The 14,702-nt window shown below is 36.5% G+C and overlaps 1 protein-coding gene across 3 annotated transcripts in view; it reads right to left on the bottom strand.

The window, feature by feature from the left end:
- The window catches only part of LOC111151086 (potassium sodium-activated channel subfamily T member 2), a 349,819-nt gene that overhangs the window by 228,635 nt on the left and 106,482 nt on the right, over nucleotides 1-14,702 (bottom strand). For all 3 annotated transcript variants that reach the window (XM_022508845.1, XM_022508846.1, XM_022508847.1), the window contains exon 4: nucleotides 2,038-2,086. In XM_022508845.1, coding sequence (XP_022364553.1) covers nucleotides 2,038-2,086 — 49 coding nt within the window. The remainder of the gene's footprint in view (nucleotides 1-2,037; nucleotides 2,087-14,702) is intronic.

Below are 14,702 nucleotides of genomic sequence, written 5' to 3'. Positions count from 1 at the left end.
ACCTCTACAACATCTATCAACGACAGCAGTTCCTTTCAGAAAATAAAAGAATGTAAGCTTCAACTTGAGAGATACATTCTCTCCTGTCACCCACCTCAAACAAAATGAAACAGCAACATCCTTGAACACTAAACAAAATAGTCCACATCAACAGTTCAAGATACGTCAGATTTTATTTGAATGGACTTCATAACCAATTCCTCTTTCACAGCTGGAAGAGCATGTCCTGGACAAGCTTCCACCTTTCTCTACATTCTCTATTACATATACAATTTCTGCTGCTGAACTACCAAAAGGCTATAACTGCAACAGAAAAGGTAACTAGAAAAAATATCCAAATTATTTTGTATTAAGTACTTTCAGCACTTTGGAGTAGATGAATAGAAGCAAAATAAGCAAGCATAAACAAGAAATTACTCTAATAACAAATATATTGATTTAAAGATTTTGAGGTTTAAGACTATCTGCATAAGAAAGGCAGATACCCTGGAGTTTCAAATTTTAACTCCTATTGGAATGAAAACTTTGATTTAAGTGAATATTAAAACAGAAGTATAATAAAAAAGCATATGAATGCATGGCAATACAAGTAAAATATATTCAGAAGTACATATGGAAGCCAGGCATTGTTCTGATATAAAATGCACACCTCTTAAATGTTCTCCACAAGTCCTTTAAATCATAATCATCCATGCTTTTTTTCTATAAGTAGTGTTAGATGGTCTCTAGAACATTTGTAGCATGGATTACTCAAAATCCTATTTGAAAATGAACATTATTATTATTATTATTATTATTGTAAAATATCATTATCAGATAAAAGCAATTTGAAAATGTATTTCAAGGCCATATATGACTATTCTTAAAAATATTAACTTACTTTAAAAGTGTATCTCACTGAAGAATAATATAGGAATCAAGCTAGAGATTAAAAGACTACATTTTTAGTGAACAGTTAAATATTTGAAAAAGTATTTGTACTTAATGACACTGCAATGAAAATCAGTACAAAAAAAATTAAATGCAACTTGACTACAAAAAAAAGTATGAAATATCGAGACAGTAAAAACTTGATTTCATAGTTATAAACACAATGCATTCATAGTTAAAATAATCCATTATAACATTTAAAATGTACAGACTTCACAATCCTAATGACTAAAAAACAAACCAAACACTTGATTTTAAAGTATTTTAAAGGCTGTTTATACAGTTGGTTTTAGAGTCTTTCCATTACTTCCAAGATTCAACTGTCTTCCAATCTGTAATTTTTGACCTTTTTATCTTAGTGACTGTACTCTTTAAAGAACTTTTACTTTTGAAAAATAACAAAGTAAAAAGTATCTGTAGGAGAGAGACAAGAGTACATGTAAAGCAGAGAAATGGGAACATGTAAAAAGTTTGCTGGGCGTAAAATTCAACAGAAAAGGAACAAAGAAGAGGTATATTCTAGGGAACACCCCAACAATATAATTCAGACATGTTCCCTCTCATTTCTTACTCTTTCCTCAGGACTCCTTTTATGCCAGAACATATTTTTCCTTTTATTTACACAATTATCTGTTTAGGGACCAAGCTCTTGCTATTGGTTATATGAGCCATTCATTCACTTGTTTATGCACTTGATAATTATTTACTGTGATTCTACCATGTTCCAGACACTGTAGATACAGTAAAAGAGCAAACACGGTTATGGGCTTTTAATGAATTTTTCAAGGATTGTATAAAATGAATACCTAGAGTCATTTTGAGAACTTGTGGTGCCTTAATACACTGATTTACTCTGTTTTTCTCCATACCCTCAAAAACTTTCTGAAGTCTAATCCTGATCAGAAGGAAATTCTCAAAAGGTAGAATGCAGGGCTCAGGCAAACACAAGGATAGGGAAAAAAGACATCTGTCCAAGACATGCATCAAGATTAATTAAGCAATAAAACAAATTCAGTTTTAATATCAATAGTTTTCTCTCCAACAGTATTTCTCTATGAAATATGAACAAAGCCAGAAGTAGAGGGATAGAACAAAATTGTACATAACCTGTAAGCCCCATAAAGGTAGACTTCTGTTCACCCAAAAGATATGAGACCTATAAAAAATGATAAGATATTAGTTTTTAAAAACATGAAAAATGCATTCATCTTAAAATTTTGATTGAAGTTAGAAATATCTAAATACTACTGCATTAAAAGGCAATAAAATCTCAAAATTGAAATTAGAAAAGTTTTATATTGTTTCTGTTTTCTTTTTGATGATATTCACTTCTATTCGAGGAATAGAAAATGGTTTATTTCTAAACCCTTTGTAATTTCGTTTTTATTCTCATGTTAATAAAGGAAAAAAACATAATGGACCCTTATCTAAGGAATGATTATGGCAAGGTAGAAAAACTTCAAACCCTTTACTAGTCAATGCTCCACTGAAAAGTCACTTAAGAGTCTTCCACAAACTCAAAAGATTTTGTTATTTTTAACACTGTTAATATTTGGGGAATACAAAGTCAACAGCATAAATAATCAGAATAAAGTGAGTAACTCATAGAGCACATTAATATTTCAGATCTGGGTTTGTATAAAACAGTATGCCACCAAGAATATCCGTAACTAAGGTTAGCATAACCCATTATGTGGGACAGAGTGACTGTCCTTAAATATCTGCTAAAAATCATATCATCTCTGATGTTAAAAATTGTTTATACTCTGTGAAAAAACACCATATACTTCTAATATAGCCACTAGTTATATATATCTTTAAGTATGTTCCACAGCCAATGTAGAGTTGAACTTACTACCCCAAGATCAAGTCAATGTTCTTCTGACTGAGCCAGCCAGTTGCCTCCACTAGTTACAATTTTTAACTCCTTATACCCTACTATTGCCTACATTATTTTGTGTACAGCTGATTAATGAAAGGTCATTCACAGCAATATAATCTATTTATTAGATGATGAGAATAGTTATATTATGCTGCCCAAAAAAAACGCAAATAAAAAAATTACAAGACAGAACAAAGCCTCGTCACTCTTTAAAGCTATTAAGTATTAGAGGAGTCCCATAAAGTATCAAGTGTATTTTTAAATATTTAAGTTATTTTTTTGGTAATATGTTAAATAATAACAAAGAGCAATAAACTTTCTAAAATTCTAGTTTTAAAAAGAATTGCAAACTTTAAAATAATATTCAAAGAAACTACCTACTGCCTTAAACCGAAGTACTGTGTAATTCCAGAATGTCACATCTACTATCTACTATCTACTATCAGACAATTGATCTCTTCAACTGATCCAAACCAAACCTATGACCTTTCTCTCAAAAACTGGTCCTCTCCATTTTGTACCTCTCAGCAAATGGCACCAAATTCCACCAAGTCTGGTTACCCAAAAACTTAGGTATCATCTTAGATTCTTTCCTCTCCTGTATTTGCAAATACAAAAATGTGATGCAAATGACATCAGTCATCAAATCTTTTCAATTCTTACCACCAAATATCTGTAGAATGCATCTACCTCTCTTCATCTCTACTACCACAACCACTTCAACCAATCTACCATTTTTTTGCAAATGGGATTCTTGCAAAAACCCACCAACTAGGAACCTACACTTTTTTTTTGCCTTCTACATTTTTCCTCCAAATTACAAATACACAGATTCTTTCTAAATGTGATTTAGATCACATCACCCCTCTGTGTATTGGCCCTACACTTTTGTCAGGATAAAGACCAAAACTCTTAAATGGCATTCTTAAACTTACTCAATTGTGACATGACCCTTCCTATCTCAGCCTTTTCTATAGGAACTCTTCCCTTATCCTAGAGCTCTCAGCTCAACTCTCTCTCAGGAAAACCTTCCTTGAAGCAGCCAACCAATAAACAATCAACGTAGTCAACTAGTCTCTTAGGCAATCTCACTCACCACACCTCTTCTGCCATTTATGTAGGTCATAACTTTACATTTATTTGCATATATATTTCCTTAATAGTTGTCTTCTCATTAAACTGCAAGTTTCCTTAAGATGAGACAATATGTCTATTTTCCTCACCATGATAATCCCAATGTCTTTATGAGCACAAACCTATAGTAAGTTAGGCATCAATATAAACAAATGGATGATGCCATAAAGGGAAAAATATGGCTGATGAGTTCAGCAATACTGTCCTGTCCAAAACACATCTCTTACATTCTCAGTGACAAGATATGTAAAGAGGGATATGGACATTTTTCATAGATCAAAATTATATGCTATAAAAATTCTAAATAACTAAGTAAATAGCAATCTCTGGAAAATTATAAAATACATTGTGAATCAAAAGTTTAAGAGCATTTTCAAAGAGAAATTAATACTTAATATGGAGGTACTAAAGCTAGGTATCAAATAAGTAGCATTTCCTTTGGACTGGGATGTTATTCTATTTTGATAGGTCTTGAAATACCACAGGTTCTTAAATTTGAATAAAACTTTAAAGAAAAGCTGTTTCTTAGACAAGGCTATGTCATGTGAAATAGGTTTCATAATCCTTAAAAATATTTCTGCAAAACTCTAATATATAAATTGCAGGGTGAAGTGAGCTCTCCAATGGAAAGTCATCTTTTCCATGAGTTGACTAAGTACTAAATTGGGTAAATACATAGAAGAATAATGTATAAATTCTAGTAAAAAGCTAGTGCCCAAACTCTTTTAATAAAATGAACTTATCATGAAAAAAGAATGTAGGGTCTGATCTGCACATTTCTAGATCATCTCCAAAACAAATGAGACAGAATGCTGAAACGGGCAACCAGACCATAATTCCAAATGCAGCATCAATCCCACTTGACAAAAATGCATTGGAAGAAAGAATAGCTATACAGGAATATTTACCGTAGCAGGAAAGGAAATGGAAGAGAATTAAAGTAGCCTCATCATCAACAATAGAAAAAATATGAAAATGAGAAAAAAGGTCATTGAAAAGACGATGCTCATAATATTGACCTAACTATATCATTATGGGCATGTTATGTACATGTATTGACACAAAGAGAATTTACAAAAGATTGGGCATCAAAATACTGAAAGTACTTATTTCCAGATACTGATATTTTAGGCAATTTTACTTCCTTTTCTTGCCATAGGTATTCATACAGTAATAATCATGAGCCAAGTATAAAATCCTGAAAAATAAAATAAGTTTTGCTTTTGTTTATTAGAAAAATAAAACAACAAAAGCAAACATAAAAACCAAGTTCAGTCAGACTGAACTAGGTTTATAGATAAAATCCATCTTTGAAGCATTGTTGTGAAAACTGGAAGAACCATATCAAACCATGGAAGTTACTGCAAAAGTTAACTATAGAAAGTTAGTGACCTGTAGCCTCAGCCACGTTTCACAGCATGATTATTTCTGGTTTTTCCAAAAGATAAGGACATAGCTGCTAAAAAATACCGGAGAAGCTTTAGCAGCTGAGGCAGAAGTCCAGGGGTAAATATGTTAACCAAAGGAATAAAGCATTTGCTAAATACATGAAAGTCATAAGGTAAATATGTGGGGCATAATTAATATGAAAGGACCTGCGACTCACAAACTTGAGATGAATGCAGATTGATAGCTCTCCAAGAAAACAAATGCAGCTTGTATTTTATTGACAAAAGTAGAATACCCTAAACCAGGGTGGAAATGATAAAACCCCCCTAAGCATAACAAATACTGAAAACCGAGTCCTAGGTATGGTACTAGACCCACATCTCAAAGACATGTAAAATTTAATGTATGTCAGTGGGGCACCTGGGTGACTCAGTGGGTTAAGCATCTGCCTTCTGCTTAGGACGTGATCCAGGGTTCCTGGGATCAGCTCAGCAGGAAGTTTGCGTCTCCTTCTCCCTCTGCCCCGCCACCTTGTTCGTGCTTGCACTCATTCTCTCTCTCTCTCCCCCTAACTTTTCTTTTTCAAATAAATAAAATCTTAAAAAAAAAAAAAGTGTGTGTCTGAAACCAAGAAGACCACAATACTGATGCATAGTAGAGTCTTGACAATACATTAGGAAGATTTTTTAACAACTGATTCCTTTCAAAACACTAGATATACTTCATACCAGGTTAGACAGTCAACTGGGAGGAGTATCGCAGGGAGGACTAAAGGCTGACTCTTTGAGAGACTGGACTTTAAGAGCCTTTCCATCACACGTGCACAGACTGAAGCTTTCTATCAACACTCCTTTCCCTTCTCCATGGTATAGAGTTGAGTGCAAAAAGGCACTCTTCAGCTAAAGGCTACATTTCTCAGCCTTTGTGTGAAAGTATGGTGATATGACTGATTCTCACATGAGATCTGAGAATAAAATGCAAGTAAAAGTGATGCTTGTCATTTGTTGCCAATAGTTTCAAGAAGTATATATATATACTTCGCCATGCTCTCTTTACCTTTCCCAAAGCTGTTTGCAAAAGATGCTTATGTCTTAGACAGCACATAGACACAAAATAGGAGTGGTTTTCATACATAGTAATGTACTTACCATGTTACAGAGTGTGTGCATGCATGTATGTATGAGTCACCAAACAGAGAAAAGATCTACAGTAAAAACACCAGCATTAGACTCCAGTAAACAAAAAGTTCTTTCAAATTTTTGATATTATATGTTAGAGCACTTGGTGCTATTTTAATCTATACTGTAGCAAATGTACATGAGAGAAGAGAAGGTCTACATTATAACATTCCTTCTGATCAGTCATCAAATATTAAAAGATATTGTGGGGGTGCCTACGTGGCTCAGTCATTTAAGCATCTCACTTCCATTCAGGTCATGATCTCAGGATCCCAGAGGGAGTGGAGCCCCCAAGTCCGTTGAGCTCTGTCCTCAGCAGGGAGTCTGCTTCTCCTTTTCCATCTGCCCCTCCCCCACACTTGTGTGTCCATGCACTCTCTCTCTCTCTCAAATAAATAAAATCTTTAAAAATATATATAAATAAAAGATATTGTCAAAATTTATTTCTCTTTTAATAACTATTACCCTAAAGAAAAAAATAATCTTTAAAATGTTAATGTCACCTGAACACATTTGTTGCTCTACTAGGCACTGATTTTCAATGTAAATCCAAATGCTTTACAATATAAGTACATTCATGTGCTTCTTACCGTGTCTCTATTACTTGATGTTAAAAACTAACAATCACTTCCACAAATTTTAAAGCGCAAGGGGATACATTCGTTCTGACACACGGTAAAGAACTGTAAGCACCAGCAGGCAATGAGTCAACGCCGATGGTTCATCTCTCAGTGAAATTCATAAGCAACATGCCAGAGGTGTGTTTCCTTTGCTAATGCCTTTAAATCATTTACTACAAACTGTGTACATCAGAGTTTGTCATTTGTGCAATTTCATACATTAACAATATTTTTTTCATATCCTCAGTCTGTCCATACTTGCAACATTTTCCTATCAGTTTTGACTGTAAAGGGACTTAAAAATAAAGCAAAGCAGTACAAAATATCCACAGCTTTATTATGTCAGAAGCTCTAATTAAATAAATCTTTTTTGTTGAATTAGCCTCATTATTTTAAAATAGAGCCTGTGCCCATAAAGGCCACTTCTGTTTTTCATTAACCAATACTGCATTGACAATGGGAACTGAACAGAACATTGTATTCAAAATGGAGCCATAAGTTATGTTATTATGTTTTTTAATTGCAGTAATCTGGTTTTTCAAATGTATACCCTCCATAATTATGGCTAAATATTCTCAGTAATATGACACAGAAGTTAATTGTAGGAAACTTTGTTCCTCTTAATGTTTTTCAAATAATATAATTTTACTCTGCCATCATCCCCCAATGCCCTTTCACCCTTGGAGAAATTCTATCATGTCTCATTTATGATTTTCAGTTCTCTCTAATGTACACTTTATTTATAAATCACCAAGTTTTAATAATTATTCTGGTATGTGTTTAGAAAGAAGTGTAGCATGAACCATTTTTAATAATACATAGACAGAAAAATGTAATAAATGTAATATGGGTTGGCATCTCTAGCCAGTGGCCTTCAATCATCTTGATTGTGCAACACTTGCAATAAAACTGCTGAACACAATTTCTTTAATTCAACAACATTCACTGACCCACCAAGTCCTACACTAAGTATGAGAGCTACAGAGGCAAACAGAACATGGTCCTTGCCCTCCATAAGCATGTAGACAGAGCAGAGAGGTAAATAGTAAAATCAAGGGCAGTAAGTTAAGTGTTGGGACAGAAGTATGTGGGGGAGGCTAAGAGAATCCAGAGGCCATTCTTAACCCAGAAATTAGGCTATAATCGTGACATTAGCTAAGAATTTCAGATAAGGGGGCACCTGGGTAGCTCAGTGGGTTAAAGCCTCTGCCTTTGGCTCCGGTCATGATCCCAGGGTTCTAGGATCGAGCCCCACATAGGGCTCTCTGCTCTGCAGGGAGCCTGCTTCCTCCTCTCTCTCTCTGCCTGCCTCTCTGCCTACTTGTGATCTCTGTCTGTCAAATAAATAAATAAAAATCTTAAAGAAAAAAAAAAAAAGAATTTCAGATAAGGTATTATCCAAGAAATTATTACCTTGAAGGTCCAGAAATCCTGAGGCAAGTTAAAGCAGTGGGTAGTGAGGAACAAAAATGGAAAACAGATATCAAGAAGACAGAGTAAAATATTCCAAGGCCCAAAGACAATGGAGAGTAGAATATGTATAAGCGGCTTCAGGTAGATCAGAATGGCTGGACGGCAGGTTGGGAAGGTGAATTAAGCAGAGGTCAGATGATAAAATACCTTCATTTACGCAGTTATTCACTCACTCATTTAATTATTAATACTGAGCATAGAATTTGTCCCAAGTTCTGAGGATTCAGACAACCTGTGCCCTCACGGGCTAACCAATGGAATACCATGGAATACCCAGGAAACAAAACAAACAAATAAAGTACGTACAATATACAAAAAACATACAGGCAATGGAGAAAAGTTGAAAGGAAAAAGAAAAAAGTATTCGAAGGAGTCTTGTGAGGAGAATACAATTTTAAACAGGATATTTAGGTAAAGCTTCTCTGAAAATACAATTCTGAGTAAGATCCGAGGAAGTGTTCCTTATGTTAGCTGATGGAAGAGAATTCCAGACAGAGGGAACAGCAGGTATGAAGGCCCTGAGCCAGGACTGTGGCTGGTATATTCCAGAAGCAGAGAAGAGGCCAATGTGGCTGGAGCAAGATGGGTGGGAGAGGAAGAGGAGGAGGTGAAGATACTGAGAAACAGGAGTTCTCACAGGCCAATAAGCGCCACAGCATTCAGAGCACAGCCATGTAAAGATCTGACTTAGACATTAAAGAAACACTGGCTGCTATATTAAGAATAAACCAAAGGGGAGCAAAGGCAGAATTAGCAGGACTAATTAGGAGGGCTACTGCAGTACCCAGGTGACAGAAGGTGGCTTGTGCCAGGATGGCAGCATTGAGAAGTGGTTGTATGCTGGATATATCTTGAAAGTAGAAATGACAGAATTTTCTAAGGGGTTTGCATATGCTGCAGAGTGTGAGACCAAAAGAGAAGTTAAGAATAACTCTAAAGCATTTGGCCTGAGCAACTGTTAGGTTGGAATTTGGTTCAGCAGAAATGTGGAAAGCTGAGAGTAGAACAGGGTTGGGGGAAGGACAGAGTTGTCACATGTTGAGATGTGACAGAGCACAGAAGAAGTGGAGTGGAGCATGGCAAGTTTGAAATGCCTATTAAACATCCAAGTAGAGAGGATGAATATGCAGTTTGAATGGGGGGAGTGGGAAGGTTCTGGCTTCCTGTGGTCAAGGACTTAACCAGGGATGAAAGGCATAAAAAAATTAGAGCTGGGGCACCTGGGTAGCTCATTTGGTGAAGAAGCAGACTCTTAGTTCTGGCTCAGGTCATGATCTCGGGGTCCTGAAATCCCCACATCTGGCTCTACACTCAGCAAAGAGTCTGCTGGAGGTTCTCTCTCTCCCTTTACTTTTGCCCCTCCAGCTGTTTGTGCTGTCTCTTGCCCTCTCTCTCAAATAAATACATAAGTAAATCTTTCTTTTTTTAAGATTTTATTTATTTATTTGAGAGAGAGAGCATCAGAGAGAACATGAGAGGGCAAAAGGCCAGAGGGAGAAGCAGACTCCCCACGTGGCTGGGAGCCCGATGCGGGGCTCAATCCTAGGACTCTGGGATCATGACCCGAGCCGAAAGCAGTGGCTTAACCAACTGAGACACCCAGGTGCCCCTACATAAGTAAATCTTAAAAAAAAAAAAAAAAAAAAAAGATTACTGCTGAAGGCCTCAAAGCAAAGGGCAATTATGAAAAACTTTCTGCTTCTCTGTATGTAAGGCAGGAATAATAAGATTAAGTGTAAACTGAAAGAAATAACATAAATAAAATAACTAGTCCAATGCCAGAAAATAGCAAGAACTCCAAAATATGCAACCTTTTACAGGTTGAAAATTCCCTGAGGGTGGTGAACATTCCTTTTCTTAGTTATATTTTGACTCATAGCAATATAAATATATAACAAGTATTCAATAAATATATAGCAAAATAGCCCTAATTATATTTCATTAAATGAATTAAAATTTTATAAAGAATTACCACGTAAATAATTACAGAATAAAATTTCACTTATTAATCTTTAATAAATAAGAATAATTTTCATTGTCTAAATGAGGAGTAACCAATTCATTTAAATGCATATTATCCATCACAATCCATTTTACTTTGATCTTTTTTATTTCTTAATTTTCTTAGGGCAAACCTCCACATGCAAAAATAACTACAAAATTTAACCATCAAACTTGTCTTCTGCTATGAAAATTATTTTAAATTTAATAGGCTGGACAGGAACCCAAGGTGGTGATGAGTTAAAAATTATGATACAGCTATTTCCCTTACCTACTGCTTCCACCAAAGGATAAAACCTAAGATGGGAAGCCTATAAATGAACAGAAATGCAATTTAGTAAAAGCAACATGATAAGGAATGTAAAAATAAGATAAAATAAGCCAACAAATCATTTAACTCAAATAAGATAAAGAGCTACCCAAGTTGTATCTGAGACTTAAGATAGACGTGCATCCCAATAAATGCTGGACTGTTTCAAAAGTCATAACCAGATTTTTGTTGTTGTTGTTTTGTTTTGGGCTTTTGTTTTTTGGTTATTTTTAGATTTCACATATCACTTTTTTTTTTTTAAGATTTTACTTATTTATTTATTTGTCAGAGAGGAGAGAGAGAGAGAGCACACAAGTAGGCAGAGGTTGAGAGAGAAGCAGACTCCCTGCCGAGCAAGGAGCCCGATGCGGGACTCTATTCCAGGACACTGAGATCATAACCTGAGCCGAAGGCAGCGGCTTAACCCACTGAGCCACCCAGGCGTCCCTCACATATCACTTTTTAACTTATTTCACTTAGCATAATGCCCTCAAGGAATCTCTTAAAAAAAAAAAGTAACATTCCAGTACAACTAGAAATACTTATAAAGCTGGTATACATGAGTATACCGGGTGCCTGGGTGGCTCAATCAGTTAAGCGTCTGCCTTCAGCTCAGGTTGTAACCCCAGGGTCCCGGGATCGAGCCCCATGTCGGGCCCTCTGCTCAGTGGAGAGCCTGCTTCTCCCTCTCCAGCTCTGCCCTGGCTTGTTTTCCCTCTCTTGCTCTCTCTCTCTGTCATTAAAAGAATATACTTTTTTGAAGTATATGTAAATCAAGAAAAGAAAGGTATGCGGGTTTTTACAGAGATTAACCCCATATTAAACAACTACTTAGAGTGCTCTGGTTAGCAATAAAAATCATATGGGTTGGTGTCCAGTATTAACATTGGATAAATAGACAATAAAAGAAGAGATGTTTATTTTTCAAAAAGAGTGTTATTTTTCTTTCCTTTTTTTTTTTTTTGAGTTTATTTCTTTAAATAATCTCTTTTTCCAGCATGGGGCTCAATAGTTACATACTCTTCTGACTTAGTCAGCCAGATACCACAAGAAGATATGTTTAAAAAAGAACTTATAAGGATTATGTTCATTTATTAATTGAAAACCAGATCAATTTAATTGTGACAAACCCCTAAAACATCCTAAAGAAAATGAATTCCATAGAACACATTTTAATTTGCATTAAAATTATAATGCAAAGAGAAGGAATTAAGATGGTGGAGAAGTAGGGGGACCCTGGGCTTCCCTCCTCCCTCAAACACAGCTGTATTGAAGTCAGATCACTTGGAACACCCAGGAAATCCATCTGAGGACTGGGAGAAGTTGGTCCCAGTTAGAGGGGACACAAATGGTCACAGTTGGAGGGAGACAGCTTGCCAGGTGCATGGAAGTAAATTGGGTAAGAGAAAACTGCAGTGCCATGGAAGGGAGGGAACCCTTTCTACAGAGAGAGAAAAGGGAGAGAAAGAAAGAGACTGAGAGTGCAACATTGAGTTCACACAAGATGAACATCTCTTTGGAACATGGACTGGGAGCGGGGTTTCTGAGTGTCACAGGTTTTTTGCAAACAGTATGTGGAGCTCAAACTTAGGTTGTGGAAGTGCATGACTTTTGCAAGAGTAGAGCTGTGGAATGCAATCCTAGGGAGAAGGAGGGCACTGGCCCCGGAGAGCACAATATTGTGTAGGGATTTCCTGGGTCACACCAGAAAAGAACATTCCCCTTCCTGTAGTACATTTGTCCTCTCCAAGGACAAAAGACCCTGTAGGTACCAGCAAACAGCCTTTCAACAGCAACGGGCAGAGGCCTGTGCAGAGGATGGATAACCTAGTTGTTGGTTTCCCTATGCTACACCAAAGATTCTGCATGCTGTGCAAGCATGGGACTGTTTTTCTGGGACAAAGCACACCAGACATAGCACAGCAAGTTTCTGCACTGAAAGGGGGGTGGGGAGGGGGTCCCTGCAGTGCCAGGTCCTTTCAGATTTGGAGTTTTGAATCCCAGCTATGAACCAAAGATAAAATGTATGCAGAGTGCGGTACCAGGCACTGACCTCACTACTCTGTGAAGGCTTCCTGAACAGCAGGGAGTGTGGGATCCCCTTTCTGGGACAACAGAGTAACACAGCACCCTTTTCTCCCTCACCATCAACATGTGGAACTTCAGAGAGCAACACAATGGCCCCCAGTGGAGGTGGAACATGCTTACACGAAACCCAATCTCCACCCCAATCCTGTGCCCAGCAAGTGCATATTTCCTGGGGTAGGTCTGACTCTGAGCCAGCACAGCAGGCCTCTCCCCCAGATTATCACCCACAGGAAGCACCACATATGCATCAATCTACTGATCACAGGGTGCTTCAAAGCATCACCTGTGTTTCTGGTGGAAATAAGACCAGGCTTTACCTTTTCTTTTCTTTTCTTTTTTTTTTCCCTTTGGCATCAGACTTATAGTTTTTTGTTTGTTTGTTGTTTTTTGTTGTTGTTGTCCCCCCCCCCCGTTTCCTTTTCTCTCTCTCTCTCTCTCTTTTTATCATTTTTTTTCTTTTTTTTCCAGACTTATGACATCTAAAGGTCCAAACATTCCCCCACTGCAAACGAGGAGGAACTGTGCAGAGGACTGACCATTGGGAAAGAGCAGACAAACTGCAATAGCAGAGTGCAAATGCATACACCAGAAACACTTTCTGAAGTGCCAGACCCTGAACAGTGTATGACCCCTTTTTAATGTAGAATTGATCTCAGGTGCAGAAAACATAACTAGCTTTCAAAACACACAAAATACAGAAACTTAGCCAAAATAACAAGACAGAAGAATTCTCCCCAAAATAAAGGTCAAGAAGAAATCACAGCCAGAGACTTAGTCAAAACATACATACACAATATATCTGAACAAGAATTTAGAACAACATTCTTAAACTACTAGATGGACTTGAAAAAAGCATAGAAGATACCAGAGAAACCCTTGCTGTAGAGATAATAGATCTAAAAAAATTGTAAGGCTGAAATTAAAAATATGCTGTAACTGAAATGCAGAACTGACTGGCTATAGTCACAATGAGAATGGAAGGAGCTGTGGAGAGAATACAGAAGATAAAACTACAGAAAATAATAAATTTGAAAAGAAGGGAAGAAAACTCTTAGCTCATGAAAGTGACTTAAGGAATTCAGAGATTCATTAAATGAAATAATATCTGTATCACAGGACCCCCGGAAGAAAAATTGTGGGAAAAGGGGGCAGAAGATTTACTTGAACAAATTATACCTGAGAACTTCCTTAATCTGGGGAAGGAAACAGGCATTCAAGTCCAAGATGCACAGAATATTCTCCTCAAAATCAACAAAAACAGGTCAACACCACAACATATCATAGTGATACTTGCAAAATACAAAGATAAAGAGAAAATTCTGAAAGCAGCTAAGAATAAAAGGTCCTTACCCTACAAGGGAAGACACATAAGGTTAGCAATAGACCTGTCCACTGAAACTTGACAGGCCAGAAGAAAGTGGCAGGAAATATTTAACATGCTAAATGAGAAAAAATATGTGGCCAGGAATATTTTGTCCATCATGGCTGTCATTCAGAATAGAAGGAGAGGTAAAGAGTTCACAAGACAAGCAAAAACTAAAGGAGTTCATGAACACTAAACCAGCTCTGAAAGAAATATTAAAGGAGACCCTTTGAATGGGAAAGAGAGTCTAAAAGTAACAAAGAATAGAAAGGAACAGAGACAATATACAGGAACACTGACATTACAGGTAATACAATGGCATTAAATTCATATC

Source organism: Enhydra lutris, unplaced genomic scaffold (genome assembly GCF_002288905.1).
Source record: "Enhydra lutris kenyoni isolate GAN:26980312 unplaced genomic scaffold, ASM228890v2 scaffoldscaffold25, whole genome shotgun sequence".
NCBI classification, from domain to species: Eukaryota; Metazoa; Chordata; class Mammalia; order Carnivora; family Mustelidae; genus Enhydra; species Enhydra lutris.
Note: the sequence above shows the minus strand (reverse complement) of the source record. Positions and strands in the feature narration are given on the sequence as shown.